General features: G+C 39.1%; 1 protein-coding gene across 1 annotated transcript in view; it reads right to left on the bottom strand.

Annotated features, from left to right (window-relative positions):
- Positions 1 to 22,318, bottom strand: part of ADAM9 (ADAM metallopeptidase domain 9) — a 155,055-nt gene that overhangs the window by 58,256 nt on the left and 74,481 nt on the right. The window contains exon 15 of the mRNA XM_004428881.3: positions 151 to 256. Within this exon, the coding sequence (XP_004428938.1) occupies positions 151 to 256 (106 nt within the window). The remainder of the gene's footprint in view (positions 1 to 150; positions 257 to 22,318) is intronic.

The following is a 22,318-nucleotide window of genomic DNA, read 5'->3' as shown; positions in this document are numbered from 1 at the left end:
CACTTTACAGTTTATTCAGTGTCTCTGTAAGTTCGAAAGGTTAGGTATCTAAGGTGGAGAAAGTCGGCAGTCACAAGGAGTTATAAAAGATATTAGCGATTACTGGTCTTACAACCTTTCATATTCCTTTATAACCCTGCCTCCACTTACCCAGTGGCACACTTCTTGTATTCATTGCCAGAGAAACCACAATTGCCAAATCTGTCACCTTTAGAATTCACATCAATGAAACAATCTTTCGGGGCAGCCTTGGCTTCTGTAATATTAAAAATTAAAAAAAAGTTATGGCAATTTAATTCAGAAATAAAAGTATTCCCGATGACAGTCCATGCATCTGGATGAACTGCCTCAACACCTCTGACAAAGTTCCAGCTCTTACAGATAAAACATTTTTGTTCCACATTTTATACTTAACAACAAAATATAAAAATAAAGCTTAGATTGTTCTTAAAAGTTAGCCTGGACTTGAACACTCAGGACCTAAAAGAAACATCATTAAACAAGATGAAATTACAAATGAATTAAAAATCATGCATTGCATGGTAGCATTTTCAGCATATTCATTCTCACTGCTCTCAAACACATATCTACTACACCCCTGGTTAGATCAGGCTGGGAAGGATTGGTGAAAACACTGCCAGCTATTATTATTTGTTTTTTATTTACCATATATGGATGCTTAATTTAGGTACTCCTACTAATTAGATGAATCAACAAACAGCCATGATAGCTGATAAAGTATCAATCCATTCCTGCTTTCCTATATTTTATATATGTATCACTTAATGTTGATTTTTTCTACTTAATTATACATTCCTAAAAATGTTTTATTTGGGAAAAATTTTTAAGCCAAATTGCCAGTACTTTGTATTTAATAAAGGAAATTCACTTGCCTATCTTACACATCTTATACTATGTTGTCTAGTTTAAAAGAAAATGGACATGGGGTGAAAGGAGTTGGAGCAAAAAAGAGGCAGAGGATCACATAATGCAAAAAATAAATGCAGAATACTTGCACAAGGTAAATGTCACATGGCACTAACCCTAGCAAAGCCCTTCTACAGAACAGAAATAGCTATAAAAATTCCAGATAGGGCCAGCCCCGTGGCTTAGTGGTTAAGTGCGTGCGCTCTGATGCAGGCGGCCCGGGTTCGGATCCCAGGCGCACACAGACGCACTGCTTCTCCAGCCATGCTGAGGCCGCGTCCCACATACAGCAGCTAGAAAAATGCGCAGCTATGACATACAACTATCTACTGGGGCTTTGGGGGAAAAATAAATAAAATTATTAAAAAAAAAAAAAAAATTCCAGATAATTTCCAAAGAAAAAAATAACGGTGGTTCCTTTACTCCTAGACTTTTCCGCAGGCCTCTATGGAGATAATCTCTTTGCTAAATAATAGTATTTACTTCATTGAAATGCCTATCTGTAATTACCTTTTTAGTCTGGAATAACCTGCCTATTCCTGCAAAATATATTAGAAGTTGACAGATCTCTACCACCCTATCCCATGACCTCACATAAATAAGGCCCATTTAATTCTTAGATGGTCTTCTCTCCTCAGTCCCCACAACCCACCATAAGATAAGGAGAACAACAGACAGAAACTAGAGACAGCAGAAGTCTGGTCAAAATCAACAACACTAGCTTCAGAGAAATCCAGCCCAGTACCCATGCCTGATCTTCTTAACTAAGAGAAACAAACATAAAAATAGAAGATTTGGGTTTTCTTTCATTTGTCTCCCTCCCTGCCTTCCTCTTTTCCTCTCTCCCTCCCTCCTTCCCTCCTTCCCTTCCTTCCTTCATTAAATATATATTAATCCCCTACTAAGTGTCCTACACACTGGTAGGTAATGGATATAGTTTACCAGTAGTTCTCAGGGGGGAAACAGAAAAACTCCTATTACTAACTCTCTCTTTTCTCATTGAAAGACAAGCCTCAACCAATACATGGCGCTCACAGTTGAATGTATTGCTGTTGTTGCTATTCCTACTCAAGTCAAAAACAGAAGAAGATGGGAAAACAGGATTCCAGTATGGTTTTGTAATAAACTATCACTGCCAATTATCAACCAAAGCGATCTGCCTAGTTGTGCTGAAAAGCAACCTTTTCCTTGACAACCTCAACCACCTGAAACCGAGAAAGGAAACACAAGGATGCAACATGATGTAGACTATCACTGCTGGAACACTGCTAGCACCAATGTGTAATTCAAATGAAGCTGACTGGAGGTGCTGCCACGCCTCAATGTAAACTCTCCATGGGCTCTCACCAGAACTACTACATAGCAGATGTCAGCATCATGGTGGAGTGAGTTGTTGCCTTTGTCTCTCCCCTCCAAGTTACAACTAAATGGACGTTCATTAACCAACGGAGGACTCCCTACACAGCGTAGCAGGATGCCTAAGAGATCCACACAGCCATACATCTGAAGGTGGGTGGACTGGATCCCAGGGAAGCAGTGGAACTAGATGAGTGCACCCTTTCCCCTCCCTGGTGGCAGCGACCCAGGTCTCAGATCCTCACACAGCAGCCCAGAGTGAATGTAAGTGAGGGCAGGGGCAGCCTGGCCCATGCACGAATACTTTCAGAGTGGTAGCCGGCCCTCGGGAGCACACACTGTGCCATGGTGGGCCTGCCCAAGGGAACACTCCCCACTGAGTGGCGGTGGCTCAGCTCCTGCATAGGTGCCCCTCTTGCCTAGCACAGCAGCTCAGCCAGTCCCCTGCCGAGCACAGCGACCCCGCCCATGTAAGAGTAACCAGCCCACCCAGCACAGAAGCACCACCTGCGGTGCGTGACACACCTACCTAGCACAGAGGCCCACCCAGATGAGCGTAAACTGCTGAGTGGCTACGTCTAGCCCACAAAAATGCAGAGCGGCCCTACCAGCACAACTACAGCAGACAGGAAGGGATCAGAAAACACAGCTCCTACTCCGCCCTGAGCAGTGGCAGGTGGAATCTGTGACCTGATACTACCACAAATGTGCTGGCAAAGGATCAATTCATCAAACACCATGAAGAACTACAGTAACACTTCAGAGGAGAAGGAAAATGACAAGTCTCTAGAAACCAATCCTGAAGTCACAGAAATTTACAATCTAAATGACAGAGAATTCAAAATAGTTGTCATAAAGAAACTAAATGAGTTACAAGAAAACTCACAAAGACAGCTGAATGAGCTCAAGAATAAAATTAATGCAAAGAAGGAATACTTCACCAAAGAGAGTGAAGCTCTAAAAAAAAAAACCAAACAAAAATTCCAGAAATGAAGAACAGAATTAATGAGACAAAAAATAATCTAGAAACCAGAACAAACAGAGCTGATGTTATGGAGAACAGAGTTAGTGAATTAGAGACTAGAAACAAAGAAATGCTTCAGGTGGAGAAGGAGAGAGAAAAAAGATGTTAAAAAAATTTTCAAGGAATATCCAACTCAATTAGGAAAAGTAATATCAGGATTACAGGTATTCTAGAGGGAGAAGAGGAGAAAGGAGCAGAGAGGTTGTTCAAAGAAATAATAGCTGAGAACTTCCCAAACCTGAGGAAGGAAATGGACTTAAAAGTACATGAAGCCAAAAGAACTAATTATATCAATAAAAAAGACCTTCTGCAAGACATATAATATTGAAACTAGCGAAAGTCAATAACAAAGAAAAATTATTAAGGGCAGAAAGGCAGAAGAAAATAACCTACAAAGGAACCGCTATCAAGATTTCAGCAGATTTTTCAGCAGAAATCTTACAGGCTAGGAGAGATTGGAATGATATATTCAAAATACTGAAAGAAAAAAACTTTCAGCCAAGAATACTCTATCCAGAGAAACTATCTTTCAGATATGATGGAGAAATAAAAGCTTTCCCAGATAAACAAGAGCTGAAGCTTGGATTGGAAGAATTAACATAGTTAAGATGTCCGTACTTCCTAAAGCCATCTATAGATTCAATGCAATCCCTATCAAAGTTCCAACAACATTTTTCACAGAAATAGAACAAAGAATCCTAAAATTTATATGGAACAACAAAAGACCCCGAATAGGTAAAGGAATCCTGAGAAAAAAGAACAAAGCTGGAGGTATCACACTCTCTGATTTCAAAATATACTACAAAGCTATAGTAACCAAAACAGCATGGTACTGGCACAAAAACAGACACACACATCAATGGAATAGAATCGAAAGCCCAGAAATAAACCCACACATCTATGGACAGCTAATCTTGGACAAAGGAGCCAAGAACATACAATGGGGAAAAGAAAGTCTCTTCAACAAATGGTGTTGGGAAAACTGGATAGCCACAAGCAAAAAAATGAAAGTAGACCCTTACCTTACACCATACACAAAAATTAACTCCAAATGGATTAAAGACTTGAATGTAAGACCTGAAACTATGAAACTTCTAGAAGAAAACATAGGCAGTACGCTCTTTGACATCGGTCTTAGCAACATCTTTTCAAACACCATGTCTGACCGGGCAAGAGAAACAATAGAAAAAATAAACAAATGGGACTACATCAAACTAAAAAGCTTCTGCACAGCAAAGGAAACCATCAACAAAACGAAAAGACAACCTAACAATTGGGAGAAGATATTTGCAAACCATACATCTGATAAGGGCTTAATCTCCAAAATATATAAAGAACTCATGCATCTCAACAACAAAAAAGCTAACAACCCAATTAAAAAATGGGCAAAAGACCTGAACAGACATTTCTCCAAAGAAGATATACAGATGGCCAACAGACACATGAAAAGATGTTCAAAATCACTAACTATCAGGGAAATGCAAATCAAAACTACAATGAGATATCACCTCACGCCCATCAGAATGGCTATAATTAACAAGACAGGAAACAACATGTGTTGGAGAGGATGTGGAGAGAAGGGAACTCTCATACACTGCTGGTGGGAATGCAAACTGGTGCAGCCACTATGGAAAACAGTATGGAGATTTCTCAAAAAATCAAGGATAGAACTACCATATGATCCAGCTATTCCACTGTTGGCTATTTATCCAAAGAACTTGAAAACACCGCAAAGGTACATGCACCCCTGTGTTCCTTGCAGCGTTATTCACAATAGCCAAGACTTGGAAGCAACCTAAGTGCCCATCAAGGGACGAATGGATAAAGAAGATGTGGTATATATACACAATGGAATACTACTCAGCCATAAGAAACGACGAAATCCAGCCATTTGTGACAACATGGATGGACATTGAGGGTATAATGCAAAGTGAAATAAGTCAGAGGGAGAAGGTCAAATACCGTATGATTTCCTTCATTAAGTAGTAGATAATAACAACAATAAACAAACACATAGGGACAGAGATTGTATTGGTGGTTACCAGAGGGGAAGGGGGGAGGGAGGAGGGTGAAAGGGATAATTCGGTACATGTGTGTGGTGATGGGTTGTAATTAGTATTTTGGTGGTGAACATGATGTAATCTATGCAGAAATAGAAGTACAATGATGTACACCTGAAATTTTTACAATGTTATAAACCAATGTTACTGCAATAAACAAAAAATTTAAAAAAATAAATAAAAAAATAGATAAATAAATAAATAAATAAATAAATAAATAAATAAATAAAATAAAAAAAAAAACAAGAGCTGAAGGAGTTCATCACCACTGGACCTGCCTTATAAGAAATGATGAAGGGAGCCCTGCTACCTGAAACAAAAAGGCAAAGGTTTACAAAGCTTTGAGCAAGGAGATAAATAGATAAACAAAATCAGAAAATTGCAGCTCTCTAGCAGAACAGGTTACCAAACACTTAATTGTAACATAAAAGAAAAAGAGAAGGAAAGCATCAAAAATAACTATAAACACTTAATTTAGTCATAAACTCACAACACAAAACAGAATAATGTGTGACAACAATAACTCAGAAGGGGAAGAGGAAAAGGCTGGAACCTGCTTAGGCCAATGGATATAAGAGGCTATGAGAAAATGGACTATCTCATCTATGAGATCTTTTATATAAACCTCATGGTAACCAGTAAACAAAAAATCAGAGCAGAGCCACAAATAGTAAATAAAGAGAAAACTGAGAAAACCATCACAGAAACCACCAAACTGAAATGGCAGTCAAAAATACAAGGAAAAGAAACAATGGAAATATAAAACAACCAGAAAACAAGACATAAAATGGCAGTATTAAGCCCTCATATATCAATAATCACTCTAAATGTAAATGGATTGAATTCTCCTATCAAAAGACACAGAGTAGCTGGATGGATTAAAAAACAAGATCCAACAATATGCTGCCTCCAGGAAACACATCTCAGCTCTAATGACAAACAGAGACTCAGAGTGAAGGAAGACGATACTCCAAGCAAATGGCAAGCAAAAGAAAGCAGATGTTGCCATACTTATATCAGACAAAGTAGACTTCAAGATAAAAAAGGCAATGAGAGACAAAGAGGAGCAGTATATAATGATAAAAGGGACATTCCACCAAGAGGACATAACACTTATGAATATATATGCACCTAACACAGGAGCACCAAAGTACATAAAGCAACCATTAACAGACCTAAAGGGAGATTGATGGCAGCACAATAAGATGGCAACACCCCACTTACATCACTGGGTAGATCATCCAGAGGGTCAATAAGGAAACAGTGGCCTTAAATGAAACATTGGACCAGATGGACTTAGATATATATAACAAATTCCATCCAAAAACAGCAGAATCCATAGTCTTCTCAAGTGCACAAGCAACATTCTCAAAGATAGACCATATGTTGTGAAACAAGGCAAGCTTCAATAAATTTAAGAAAATTGAAATCATCTCAAGCATCTTTTCAGACCACAATGATATGAAACTAGAAACCAACTATAAGAAGAAAGCTAGGGGGCCAGCCTGGTGGCGCAAGCAGTTAAGTGCGCACGCTCCGCTGCGGCGGCCCGGCGTTCACCAGTTTGGATCCCGGGCATGCACTGACGCACTGCTTGGCAAGCCATGCTGTGGCAGCGTCCCATATAAAGAGGAGGAAGATGGGCAAGGATGTTAGCCCAGGGCCAGTCTTCCTCAGCAAAAAAAGTGGAGGATTGGCAGATGTTAGCACAGGGCTGATCTCCTCACAAAAAAAAAAAGAAAAAAGCTAGGAAAAACACAAAAATGGGGACATTAAACAACATGCTACTGAACAACCACTGGATAAATGAAGAAATAAAAGGAGAAATCAAAAAGTGCCTGGAGACAAATGAAAGTGAAAACATAACATACCAGGGCCGGCCCCGTGGCTTAGCGGTTAAGTGCGCGCACTCCGCTACTGGGGGCCCGGGTTCAGATCCCGGGCACGCACTGACGCACCGCTTGTCCAGGCATGCTGAGGCGGTGTCCCACATACAGCAACTAGAAGGATGTGCAATTATGACATACAACTATCTGCTGGGGCTTTGGGGAGAAAAAGGGATTAAAAAAAAAGAGGAGGATTAGCAATAGATGTTAGCTCAGGGCTGGTCTTCCTCAGCAAAAAGAGGAGGATGGGCATGAATGTTAGCTCAGGGCTGATCTTCCTCACAAAAACAAAAACAAAACAAAACAAAAAACATAACATATCAACTCTTAAGGGATGCAGCAAAAGTGGTACTAAGACGGAAATTTACAGCAATACAGGCCTACCTCAAAAAACAAGAAAAACCTCATTTAACTAATTTTATACTACACCTAACAGAACTAGAAAAAGAAGAACAAACAAAGCCCAAAATCAGAAGAAGGAGGGAAATAATAAAAATTAGAGGAGAAATAATGAAATAGAAACTAAAAAAAGCATAGGAAAAATTAATAAAACCAAGTGCTGGTTCTTTGCAAAGATAAACAAAATCGACAAACCTTTAGCTATACTGACCAAGAAAAAAAGAGAGAAGGCTCAAATAAGTAAAATCAGAAATGAAAGAGGATAAATTACAACAGACACCTCAGAAATACAAAAGATTATAACAGAATACTATGAAAAGCTATATGCCAACAAATTGGACAATCTGGAAGAAATGGAAGATTCTTAGAATCATACTACCTTCCAAAACTGGATCAAGAAGAAATAGAGAAGTTGAATAGACCAATCACCAGTAAGGAGATCGAAACAGTAATCAAAAATCTCCCCAAAAATAAAAGTCCAGGACCAGACGGCTTCCCTGGTGAATTCTACCAAACATTCAAAGAAGACTTAACACCTATCCTTCTCAAACTCCTCCAAAAAACTGAAGAGGAGGGGAAGCTCCCTAACTCATTCTACAAAGCCGACATTACCCTTATACCAAAACCAGACAAGAACAACACAAAAAAAGAAAATTACAGGCCAATATCACTGATGAACATCGATGCAAAAATCCTCAACAAAATGTTAGCAAATATCACTGATGAACATCGATGCAAAAATCCTCAACAAAATGTTAGCAAATCACACACAACAATACATAAAAAGATTATACACCATGATCAGGTGCGATTTATTCTAGGGATGCAGGGATGGTTCAACATTCCCAAATCAATCAATGTGATACACCACATTAATAAAAGGAAGAATAAAAATCACATAATCATCTCAATAGATGCAGAGAAAGCATTTGACAAGATACAGCATCCATTTATGATAAAAACTCTGAATAAAATGGGTATAGAAGTACCTCAACGTAATAAAGGCCATATATGACAACCCCACAGCTAATATCATCCTCAACGGTGAAAAACTGAAAGCTATCCCTCTCAGAACAGGAACCAGACAAGGATGCCCACTGTCACCACTCCTATTTAACATAGTATTGGAAGTCCTAGCCAGAGCAATCAGACAAGAAAAAGAAATAAAAGGGATCCAAATTGGAAAGGAAGAAGAAGTGAAACTGTCACTATTTGTAGATGACATGATTTTAGATACAGAAAACCCCAAAGAATCCACCAAAAAACTTTTAGAAGTAATAAATGAATACGGTAAAGTTGCAGGATACAAAATCAACATACAAAAATCAGTTGCATTTCTATACGATATTAACAAAGGAGCAGAAAGATAAATTAAGAATACAATTGCAACAAAAAGAATAAAATACCTAGGAATAAACTTAACTAAATAGGTGAAAGATCTGTACACTGAACACTATGAAACACTGCTGAAAGAAAGTGAAGAAGACACAAAGAAATGGAAAGATATTCCATGCTCTTGGATTGGAAGAATTAACATAGTTAAGATGAGGGACCAGCCAGTGGCGCAAGCTGTTAAGTGCACGCGCTCCGTTGCAGTGGCCTGGGGTTCGCCAGTTCGGATCCCAGGCGCAAACCGATGCACTGCTTGTTAGGCCATGCTGTGGCGGTGTCCCATATAAAGTGGAGGAAGATGTGCACGGATGTTGGCCCAGGGCCAGTCTTCTTCAGCAAAAAAAAAAAAAAGGAGGATTGGCAGATGTTAGCACAGGGCTGATCTCCTCACAAAAAAAAAACATAGTTAAAGACGTCCATACTTCCTAAGGCAATCTATAGATTCAATGCAATCCCTATCAAAGTTCCAACATTTTTCACAGACTCGAACAAAGAATCATAAAATTTATATGGAACAACAAAAGACCCCGAATAGCCAAAGGAATCCAGAGAAAAAAGAACAAAGCTGGAGGTATCACAATTCCTGATTTTAAAATATACTACAAAGCTATAGTAACCAAAACAGCATGGTACTGGCACAAAAAACAGACACACAGATCAATGCAATAGAATCGAAAGCCCAGAAATAAACCCACACATCTATGGACAGCTAATCTTGGACAAAGGAGCCAAGAGCATACAATGGAGAAAGGAAAGTCTCTTCAACAAATGGTGTTGGGAAAACTGGCCAGCCACATGCAAAAAAATGAAAGTAGACCATTCTCTTGCACCATACATAAAAATTAACTCAAAATGGATTAAAGACTTGAATGTAAGACCTGAAACCATGAAAATTCTAGAAGAAAACATAGTCAGTACACTCTTCGACATCAGTCTTAGCGACATATTTTCAAGCACTATGTCTGACGGGGCAAGAGAAATAATAGAAAAAATAAACAAATGGGACTACATCAAACCAAAAAGCTTCTGCACAGCAAAGGAAACCATCAACAAAATGAAACGACAACCTAACAATTGGGAGAAAATATTTGCAAACCATATATCTGATAAGGGGTTAATCTCCAAAATATATAAAGAACTCATACATCTCAACAACAAAAAAACCAACAACTCCATTAAAAAACGGGAAAAAGATCTGAACAGACATTTCTCCAAAGAAGATATACAGCTGGCCAACAAGCACATGAAAAGATGTTCAATGTCATTAATTATCAGGGAAATGCAAATCAAAATGACAATGAGATATCAGCTCGTGCCCGTCAGAATGGCTATAATTAACAAGACAGGAAACAACAAGTGTTGGAGAGGATGTGGACAGAAGGGAACTCTCATACACTGCTGGTGGGAGTGCAAACTGGTGTAACCTCTATGGAAAACAGTTTAGAGATTCCTCAAAAAGTTAAGGATAGTACTACCATATGATCCAGCTATTCCACTGCTGGATATTTATCCAAAGAACTTGAAAACACCAATGCTTAAAGATACATGCACCCCTGTGTTCACTGCAGCATTATTCACAATAGCCAAGACTTGGAAGCAACCTAAGTGCCCATCAAGGGATGAATGGATGAAGATGTGGTATACATACAATGGAATACTACTCAACCATAAGAAAGGATGAAATCCAGCCATTTGTGACAACATGGATGGACACTGAGGGTATTATGCTAAGTGAAATAATTCAGAGGGAGTAGGTCAAATATCTTATGACCTCACTGATTAAGTAGTAGATAAAAACAACAACAAACAAACACATAGAGACAGAGATTGGACTGGTGGTTACCAGAGGGGATGATTAGGCACATGTGTGTGGTAATGGATTGTAATTAGTTTTTGGGTAGTGAACATGAGAACATGATGTAATCTATCACAATTCCTGATTTCAAAATACACTACAAAGCTATAGTAACCAAAACAGCATGGTACTGGCACAAAAAACAGACACACAGATCAATGGAATAGAATCAAAAGCCCAGAAATAAAACCTCACATCTATGGGCAGCAAATTTTTGACAAAGGAGCCAAGAACATACAATGGATAAAAGAAAGTCTCCTTGGGCCGGCCCTGTGGCTTAGCGGTTAAGTGCGTGCGCTCCGCTGCTGGAGGCCCGGGTTCGGATCCCGGGTGCGCACCGAGGCACCGCTTCTCCGGCCGTGCTGAGGCCACGTCCCACATACAGCAACTAGAAGGATGTGCAGCTATGACATACAACTATCTACTGGGGCTTTGGGGGGGAAAATAAATAAATAAATAAAATTATAAAAGAAAGCCTTCTTAACAAATGGTGTTGGGAAAACTGGACAGCCACATGCAAAAGAATGAAAGTAGACCACTATCTTACAGCATACACAAAAATTAACTCAAAATGGATTAGAGACTTGAATGTAAGACCACAAACCATAAAACTCCTGGAAGAAAATACAGGCAGTACACTCTTTGACATCGGTCTTAGCAGTATCTTTTCAAATATTATGAGTACTCAGGCAAGGGAAACAAAAGAAAAAATAAACAAATGGAACTATATCAGACTAAAAAGCTTCTGCAAGGAAAAAGAAATCATGAACAAAACGAAAAGACAACCCACCAACTGGGAGAAAATATTTGCAAATCATATATCTGACAAGGGGTTAATTTCCAAAATATATAAAGAACTCATGCAACTCAAAAACAAAAAATCAAACAACCCAATCAAAAAATGGGCAGAGGATATGAACAGACGTTTTTCCAAAGAAGATATATAGATGGCGAACAGGTACATGAAAAGATGTTCAACATCACTAATTATTAGGGAAACGCAAATCAAAACTACAGTATCACCTTACACCCAGCAGAATGGCTATAATTAACAAGACAAAAAATAACAAATGTTGGAGAGGATGTGGAGAAAAAGGAACCCTCATACACTGCAGTTGGGAATGCAAAGTGGTGCAGTCACTAAGGAAAACAATACGGAGATTTCTCAAAAAATTAAAAAAAGAAATATCATATGATCTAGCTATCCCACTACCGGGTATTTATCCAAAGAACATGAAATCAACAATACAAAGAGATTCATGCACCCCTGTGTTCATTGCAGCATTATTCGCAATAGGCAAAACATGGAAGCAACCCAAATACCCATCAGCAGATGAATGGATAAAGAAGATGTGGTATATATATACAATGGAATACTACTCAGCCATTTAAAAAGACAAAATTGTCCCATTTGCAACAACATGGATGGACCTTGAGGGTATTATGTTAAGCGAAATAAGCCAGACAAAAACAAACACCGTACGATTTCACTCATATGTGGAAGATAAACAAACACATGGATAAGGAGAACAGATTAGTGGTTACCGGAGGGGAAGGGGCTTCGGGGGTAGGGCGAAATGGGTAAAAGGGCAGATGTGTACAGTGATGGATAAAAACTAGACTATTTGTGGTGAGCACAATGCAGTCTATACAGAAACTGATATATAATAATGTACACCTGAAATTATACAGTGTTATAAACCAATATGACCTCAATAAAATAATTTTTTAAAAAAAGAACTACTACATAGCAGCTACTTGATATCCTTTCTCTGCTCCCTCAATACTCTTCTCCACAATGTTGCCAAAGAAATCCCAAGCGCAAATCTAATCACACCATTTCTAGGCTTAAAATCCATGGCTCTCCATTATCTAGGGCAGAAGATGGTTCCCCACTTCTAGGGGAAAAATTGTAACCAGAAATCCATGACCCAGAAAAGGTTAAGGTTAGCAATCTGGAGGATATAGTCAAAATTCCTGGAAAAGTCTAAATCTGACTTCTAACTCTTGCCTCATCTCTTCTCATTCCCTCTACATGTACTCAAGTTCTGGAAGGATATATTTTGGCCTATGAAATAACAGTAAAAGTCAGGATTTTCCATCAAATAATTCTATATAAAGAATCACAAGAATGTCTTCTTCTTTCAGCCTACTACTGGAACAAAACACAAAATCCAGAAATAGATCCAAGTATACATGATGTTTGGCATGTTGATAAAAGTGCTATTTCAAATCAGCAGGAAAACTGAATGTTCAATAAATCCCAGAACTAAAGACTTAAATATGTAAAAACAAATCATAAGAGTAGCAGAAGACCAAGTAAAAACTCTGAGGAAGGAGAATTTCTAAGCATGACACCAAAGACAGAAACCGCAAGTGACAATATCAATTAAATGAGAAAAAATTTTTGATAATATCAAGAAAACAAACAAAACTAAAAGACGAAGGACAAAATGAGAGAAAATGGCAACATATGAAAAATAGTTAATATCCTTAATCATAAAAAAAGTTTTAAAATAAAGTAACAAGGAATAAATACCTTAGTAGAAAAATGAACTAAGGACAGGAACAGGCAAGACTTAAGAAAAATACAAATGGTCAATATCAATGTGAAAAAAATTCAAACCCACTAGTAATAAAAGTGCATATTTAAAAATAATAAAAATATGGCTCGTACTTATTAAGTGAGTAGGGCTTTTTTTTAATGGAAACACTCAGCATTGGAAATATTTGAGGAAATAAACACACTTATGTATAGCTAATAAGAGACTAAATGGTATAATAATTCTGGAGATTATGTGGAAATATTGTAAAAGCCTTTAAAGAACATGGTCTTTAACACTGCAATTCCACTTCTGGGAATTTATTGTGAAGACTAAAATAAACTATACAGATATTCACAATCAGCATTGCTGACTAGTTAAATAAATTGTACTATGTCATTAACATGATGTTATAGAAAAATACTTAATGACACGGAAAAGTATTCATGATTTATTGTTAATTTTGAAAAATTGGTTGTTTTGAAGCAGTATGATCCATTTTTGCATATTATATACACATGCACTCATAAAGGCATATAAAAAGATGTGAGAAATAGCCATCAAATTTTTAACAGTGGTTATTTATCCAGGATATTAAGAAGATGGGCAATATTTATTTTCTACTTTGTGATTATGTGTATTTTCAATATTTCAAAAAACATGAACTATTTCCATTTAAGAAAGTAAACTAATCGAAGTTATTTTCTTTTAATGATATCCTTTATAAATTCTAGCAGTAGTATTCATTAGCTCATCATGCCATGGTGGTGAAGATCATGGTTTTGCTGATTTCTGTGACCTCGAGCAAACCATTATTTCTCTGAGCCTTAGCTTCCTCACGAGGTTGTTTTAAGGCCCAAATCTGATAATAAATATCAACACCTTCTCTTATACATTCCCTCTCAAACTGTTCATTTTTTAATAAATATTTAGTGTTTACTATAAAAAATAAGGAATTTGAGAATGCATAAGCTAGTAAAGGACTTTCATATCCATAAGTTAAAAACCTCATAAGAATGAAAACTAGACCTATTACACCTGAACTAATTGACTGTATCTTTAAAATTATGAGCCATCAGCAGGTTTCAGGCAAAAAGTTTGAACATGTTATTTATTTTCCCTCCCTCCAGAAATCCCACTTAGATAAAGAAAATGGATTTTTTTTTTTTAATTCATAAACTCACACAGAAAGAGGAAATGGGAGAGGAGACAGCACAAAATATCAGCAGCTGAAAAGCAGATGGGTAAGTGGTAAATGACTCAGTGTATCTGAAAATAACAAATTCTAAGCGGACAGTGCAGACAGCTGAGATTAATCCTTTTTATACCACAGAAATCCCCAAAGATAAGAAATTGATAGTACCAGATACCTCTGAACATAGGGGTAAGGAGGGGCAGGCGGCTAAAATAAAGAAAAGAAGCTTAAAGACCATTGAAGAAGCAGCTAGAGCCCCAGATCAGGTCCGCTCTTTGTGCAGTCAGGTGACCGGCCCTTCTCTACCCTGGCAAAAGACTTGAAGTGTATTCTCCGGGTAGACTAAACACAGAGGTTCAGGACTCAGAAATACTAAGTACAGTAAATGAGCAGAGAAACTATTCCAAAAATAAGGGGATGAATTGGACATTTGTCTACCTAATTCTGAGATCCCCAGCCTGATCCTCCCCACTCTCCTCTTCACTCTCAGAATGCTGGCAGCTTCCAGAATTCTCCAGGCCTTTACTCTCCAGACTGGAGACAGATAAGGTCCTCACAAGGGAATCTAACAAGCCCAAAACGAAAAAAACCTAAAGATGCGGATTTCAGCATTTCCCCAATTACAAAGCTCAGCCATGTCACCCTGTAGGAAAGCGTAGTTACCAAGCCTCACCCAAGAACCCAGAGTTACCCATCTGGTCCTTGTTTCCTTCTCTTGGGGAAATCAGGTATCCTCCTATGAGACATCTGAGGAAAACTTCTAATATAAAAAACAGATAACCAAACACACAAAAATGGTAACTTGGAATACAGATTATGCAGAGAAAAGAAAAGTTTAAAAAATTATCATTAATATACTGAGAGACAGGAGAGATAGATGTTCCATGCATGGAACAAGAACAGAATATTATTTCTTAAAAAGAAGTGTGAAAACACTCAGAGAACATAAGAGCTCATAACAACTAAAACTGTGGTACCTGAGATGAAAACCTCAGTAAAAGAATTAGAAGATGAAGTTGAAGAAGTTGCCAGAAAGCAGGCACGAAAAACAAAGATGGAAAACAGGAAAAAAAAGATAAGAAAATCCAGGAAATCCAATATCCAAATAATATGTGATCTAGAAAAAGAAACCAGAAAAAAAAATTCCAGAACTAAAGATATGAGTTGGCAAATTGAACGCACCCACCAAGGAAGGACACAACACAATGGATAAAAACAGACCAACATCAAGGTATATCACCTTGAAGAGACGATCCTTCAAGCCTTCCGAGAGAGAGAGGAAAAAAAAAGTCATATACAAGAATCAGAATGGCATCAGACTTCTCAACAGCAACTCTGGAAGCTAAAAGACCATGAAGCAATGACTTCAAAATTGTGAGGACAAATGATTTCCAATCCAGCTAAACTACCAATCAAGTACTTAGATAAAACAAAAATATTTTCCTACTTCCAAGATCTCAAGAAGTTTACCTCTAATTCAAGATTTCTAAGAAAACTACTAAAAGGAAAGCTCCATGTAAAGGAAGAAATAAATCTAGACACAGAGAGAGAAACAGGAAACAGCAAGTGGGAAATACAAACAGGAGAGAGACAATGGACCACTTCGGGACTATTGTGAGAAGAAAATCTCAGGATAAGAGTTGGGACTAGATACAGGGGTGTGATGGTTAATTTCACCTGTCAATCTTGATTGTGCCACAAGGAGCCCAGATATTTGGCCAAACATTATTCTGCGTGTTCTGTGATAGTGTTTTTGGATGAGATTAACATTTAAATCAGTAGACTCAGTAAAGCAGATGGCCCTCCCTAAGGTGGGTAGGCCCCATCCAATTAGCTCAAACCTGAATAGAACAGAAAGGCTGACCTTGGCTTGAATAAGAGGGAGTACTTCCTAGCAGCCTATAGACTGGGACATCAGGTTTTTTCCTGCCTCCAGAGTCAAACTGAAACACCAGCTCTTCCTAGGTCTCAAGCCTGACAGCCTTGGAATTGGAACTATACCACTGGCTCTCCTGGTTCTCAAGCATTTAAAATCAGATTGGAACTACACTACCAGCTACCCTGGGTCTCCAGCTTACAACTGCAGTTCTAGGGACTTGTCAGCCTCCAATATCATATAAGCCAATTCCTTAATATCTATATCTATATGTATGTATGTATGTATGTATGTATGCACGTATCTATCTCTCTATCTACATACATCGTATTTTTTCTGTTTCTCTGAAGAACCCTGACTAGTACAGATTTTGGTACCAAGAGTGGTTCTAGAAGACAAGAAGCTTAAGGATGAGTTGTCTGAATTGGTTCTGGGGTTTCTGGAATTGGTTCTCTAATCTGATTACATTTAAAGATGCTAATGACTATTTCCAGTAGTAAAGAGAGTACTCATAGTCTACAGCATTATCTGATAATAGATATACACAAAATATCACCATTGGACACTCCTATTCAATCACTTATGGAAGCAAGGATCTGGGTGCTGTGTATATGATACTTTTGAATATTTTTGTCAAATTAATGAGTATAATGAGATTGGCTGATTGCTCCTGATATCACTAGACAAAATAGGGAGTTGAGGCAGGTATTCCAATTCCCAGCTCAAGCACTGCATAAATGATCTGAAAGCTTCTATGTGTGCCCTGAAGGAGACCACTATCTCCTGTAGTGATAGGGCTGAGACTACTGAAAATCAAACCCAGAATCTCATTCTGCAACTAGCTGAATTATAGCCCCAAGTTGAACTCCCAGCCTCACAGGGTGTCTACTGTTAAGGTAAAGGCATTGATTGAGAAAGAATGAGATCCTGAAAGTTGGAATGAGGACGTGTTGAAAGATTCTGATGGAGCTGGGGACAGTGAGCCCCTAAATTCTGATGAGTCTTCTTTGTCAGGAGAAGCAGCAGTATCTACACCCTCATCTAAGGGGAATAAGCCTGAGGAAATTGTAGTGGCATTTCTGAGAAAGTTGCCATGTAAAACAATGCTGACTCTCATCAGAACTCACCCCCACCTCCCCTTTTTGCTTCTAGAGCTACAACTAGACTCAAGTACCAGCAGGCCCCTAAAGGTGATGTAATAAGTGTGACTCATGAGGAGTGCACTACATACCAAAAGAACTACTTGTATTTTCAAATTTATACACACAGAAATCTAGAAAACATGTGGGAGAATGGATATTAAAGATGTGGGATAACGGTAGAAGAAACATAAAGTTGGATAGGCTGAATTTATTGATATGGGCTCACTAAGCAGAGTCTGCATTTAATGTTGTAGCAAGGGGAGTTAGAAAGGGCTGTAACAGTTTGTGTGACTGGTTGGCTGAAATACGGACCAAACGGCGGCCCACAGTGAGCAAGTTGGAAATGCTGGACCTGTCTTGGTTTAATATAGAAAAGAGATCCATGAGTTTACAGAGACTGTAACGCTAGAGTGGATTTGCCATTTAAGACCTACTCACTCACTCTAGGAGGATCCAGAAGACATACCTCTCACCATGACTGTGAGAAATAAATGTGTGAGGGGAGCCCCAACATACCTAAAATATAGCTCTCTGATCGCTCTTTTCTGTAGGCCACTTTAGATTAGTAACTATGGTTACTGAATTGGGGAACTTAAATGCACTGGGAGTAACTGGATCCCCAGTGGCAAGGGCCAAGTACAAAGGCACTCAATTGCAAAGGCAAGGTGAACATTGATACCGTAATGGACAGGAGAGTCAAAGGGGCAATTAGAAAAGTCTGACTTGCACAGACCTATGGCACTGGTTAGTTGATCACAGAGTTCCAAGAAGTGAAAAGATAGGAAGTCTACTAGTAAATTCTTACTAGATCTGTATAAGCAGAAAAGTTCCAGGTCAAGTGAACAAAAGTCTAACCTGAATCAAATAAACAATCATGAGCCCTCAATCAAGTCCCAGACTTGAGCCATATTATAGACCCAGAACCCCCTAAACGAAGGAGAGGATGGGTCCCCTTCAGGAAGGACCCTGATGCACTGCCAAAAATTTATCCTGTTAATCTCCCATCCTTCCCCAACAAGACCTATGTCTTTTTACCAGGTAACAGAGCATTGTGGAAAAGGAAATACTCAGACCTTTCAGGGACTGCTGGACGCTGGCTCTGAACCGACACTAACTCCAGGAGACCCAAAACTTCACTGTGGCCTACCAGTCAGAGTAGGGACTTATGGAGATCAGGTGATGAATGGAGTTTTAGCTCAGGTCCATATCACAGTAGGCCCAACGGGTCCCCAAACCCATCCTGTGATTATTTCCCCAGTTCCAGACTACATAATTGGAGCAGGCATAATCAGCAGCTAGCAGAAACCCCACATTGGTTCCCTGACCTGTGGAGTAAGCGTTATCATGATGAGAAAGGCCAAGCGGAAGCCACTAAAACTGACACTACCAAGGAATGCAGTAAACCAAAAGTAATACGACAATCCTAGAAGGACTGCAAAGATTAATACCACCATGAAGGACTTGAAAGATGCAGGGGTGGTGATTCCCACCACATTCCAATTCAACTCGCCTATCTAGCCTGTGCAGAAGAAAAATGGATCTTGGAGAATGACAGTAGATGATCATAAATTTAGCCAGGTGGTGACTGTACTTGCAGCTGCTATAGCAATTATGGTTTCATTGCTTGAGCAAATTAACCTATCTCCTGGTACCTGGTATGCAGATATTGAACTGGCAAAATGCTTTTTCTCCATTTTGGTCAATAAGGACCACCTAAAGCAGTTGCTTTCAGCTGGCAAGGCCCACAATACACCTTCACTGTCCTCTCTCAAGAGTATAGTAACTCTCCAGCCCTATGTCATAATTTAGTTTGCAAGGATCTTAATCTCCTCTCCCTTCTACAAGATATCTCTTTATGGGCAAAACACATGAAGATATTTGTGTTCCATGTGAATGCTCACCAAAAGGTGACATCAAGAAGGAAGGATTTTAATAATCAAGTGGCTAGGATGACCCATTCTGTGGATACCAGTCAACTTCTTTCCCCAGTCATCTGTGCCATTGCCCAATGGGGTCATGAGTAAGGGGCTATGGTGACAGGGATGGAGGTTAGGCATTGCTGCAGCAACATGGATTTCCACTCATCAAAGCCAACCTGGGTATGGCCACCGCTGAGTACCCAATCTGCCAGCAGCAGAGACCAACACTGAGTCCTCAATATGGCACCATTTCTCAGGGTGATCAGCCAGCTACCTGGTGGTAGGTTTATTACATTGGACCCTTTCCATCATAGCAGAAGCAGTTTTTGTTCTTACTTACTCTGGATAAGGATTGCCTTCCCTGTATGCAACACTTCTGCCAAAACTACCATACACGGATTGACAGAATGTCTTATCTACCATCATGTTATTGCACACAGATTTGCTACTCCTCAAAGAACTCACTCTACAGCAAACGAAGTGTGGCAATGGGTCCATGATCATGGAATTCACTGGTGTTACCACATTCCCCACCACCCTAAAGTGGCCAATTTGATGGAATGGTGGAATGGCCTTTTGAAGACTCAGTTATAGTGCCAGCTAGGTGGCAATACCTTGCAGGAAGGAGCAAGGTTCTCCAGAAGGCTGAATATACTCTGAATCAGCGTTCAATATATGGTGTTTTTTCTCCCATAGCCAAGATTCATAGGTCCAGGAATCAAGAGGTGGAAGTGGAGAGGTACCACTCACTATTTCTCCCACTGACCCACCAGCAAAATTTTTGCTTCCTGTTCCCACAACCTTATGCTCTGCTGGCCTAGAGGTCTTAATTCTAGAGGGCATAACGCTTCCATCAAGAGACACAACAATGATTCCATTGAACTGGAAGTTAAGACTGCGGCTCAGCCACTCTAGATTCCTCAAGCCTCTGAATGAATAGGCAAAGAAGGGAGCTACTGGGCTGGCTGGGGTGACTGATCTCGACTACCAAGGGGTAATTGGACAACAACAGAGGTAAGGAAGAGTATGTCTGAATACAGGAGATACCTGAGGGCATCTCTTAGTACAACCACAACCTATGACTAATGTTAATGGAAAACTACAACAACTCAATCCAGGCAGGACTCCTAATGGCCCAGAGCTTTTAGGAATAAAGGTTTGGGTCACCTCACCAGGTGAAGAACCACAACCAGCTGAGATGCTTGCTGAAGGCAAAGGGTATATGGAATGATAATGAAGAAGGTTATTAAAATACCAGCTATTGACCACATGTCTAGTTACAGAAATGAGGACTTGAATTGTCATGAATATATCTTCCTTTTTTGTTATAAATATATTTGTGATAATATATACACATATAATATCCCTGTTTTGTTCCCTCTCTTATTCCCTTATCATGTAACATAAGATGTATTCACTTTATATGATAGTATAAATATTGTTCATTTTACATCCTAGTGTTTAAGTTAGGAGTTATCAAGGAGAAAAGTAAACATCACTCCAGGACTTTACCTCTTCCTCTTAGGAAGGGTCTAGTGCATTTATGGTTATACACAGGATAGTTGTATCATATTAAGTGGAATTATAACCTTGTTATTTTCTTCTTTTGGAGATTACATACGGTGTAAGGAGATGTGTACGGGTGCCAAGTTGACAAGGGGCCAACTTGTGATGGTTAATTTTATATGTCTACTTGACTGAGCTACAGGGTACCCAGATATTTGGTCAAACATTATTTTATATTATTGTGTAATAGTGCTTTAGATGAGATTAATATTTAAATTGGTAGGCGGGGTAAAGCATTTTGCCCTCCCTAATATGAGTAGACCTCATCCAATCAGTTGAGAGCCTGATAGAACATAGAACAAAAAAGCTGACCCTCCTTGAGTAAGACGGAATTCTTCCTGAGGGCCTTCAGATTGGGACACTTTCAGACTTGAACTGAATCATCCAGTCCCCCTGGGTCTCAGGCCTGCCAGCCCTTGGACTGGAACTACACCATTGGCTCTCCTGACTCTACAGCTTGCTGACTCACTCTGCAGATCTGGGACCTACCAGCCTCCAGGATTGTGTGAGCCAATTCCTTATAATAAATCATATATACATACATATGTGTATGTATATATATCCTCCTATTTGTTCTGTTTCTCTAAATACAGAGGACAACCAATCAAGATTAAAGAGAATTAGGGGCCTCCTAGTCAGACGTCTTCAAACAGGTTGAAATTAGCAGAATACCTGATGCCTCTAATCACCTGAAAGCCACCGGGGAACAATTTGCAGTTCAATTAGTGGCAAGAACACAGAAAACTAACCAAACCCAAAAAAGAGAGAGAATTATTAACTCAAGAGGAAAAAAAAAAAGCAAGAAAGTAGCTGTAACTTACTACATAGCTCAGCTGTGAATAGCACTAATATGACTATTATATAATATACAGTTCCACCGTGTGTGTGTTTTCCACACCACCAAGCAATTCTCCAACACCAGTTGGATGTCCTACAATTGTACTCAATTCTGACACTATCTTCCTGAAGACAGCATCAGATCTTACAGGTTAAGGGGCTCAGTCACACCACAAGATTGCCCTTCCCACCCCACCCCCTCACTTCAGGGGCCAATCACAAGTCCAGGTTGTCACCTGTGCTTCCAACCAACAAGCTGTAGATAGGAGGTTCCCACAAACCTCTCCTTCGGTTGATTAACTTGCTAGAGTAGCTCAGAGAACTCAGAGAAACATTTTACT

This window comes from Ceratotherium simum, chromosome 28 (genome assembly GCF_057802395.1).
Source record: "Ceratotherium simum simum isolate JZ-2026a chromosome 28, ASM5780239v1, whole genome shotgun sequence".
In the NCBI taxonomy this organism is placed as follows: domain Eukaryota; kingdom Metazoa; phylum Chordata; class Mammalia; order Perissodactyla; family Rhinocerotidae; genus Ceratotherium; species Ceratotherium simum.
Note: the sequence above shows the minus strand (reverse complement) of the source record. Positions and strands in the feature narration are given on the sequence as shown.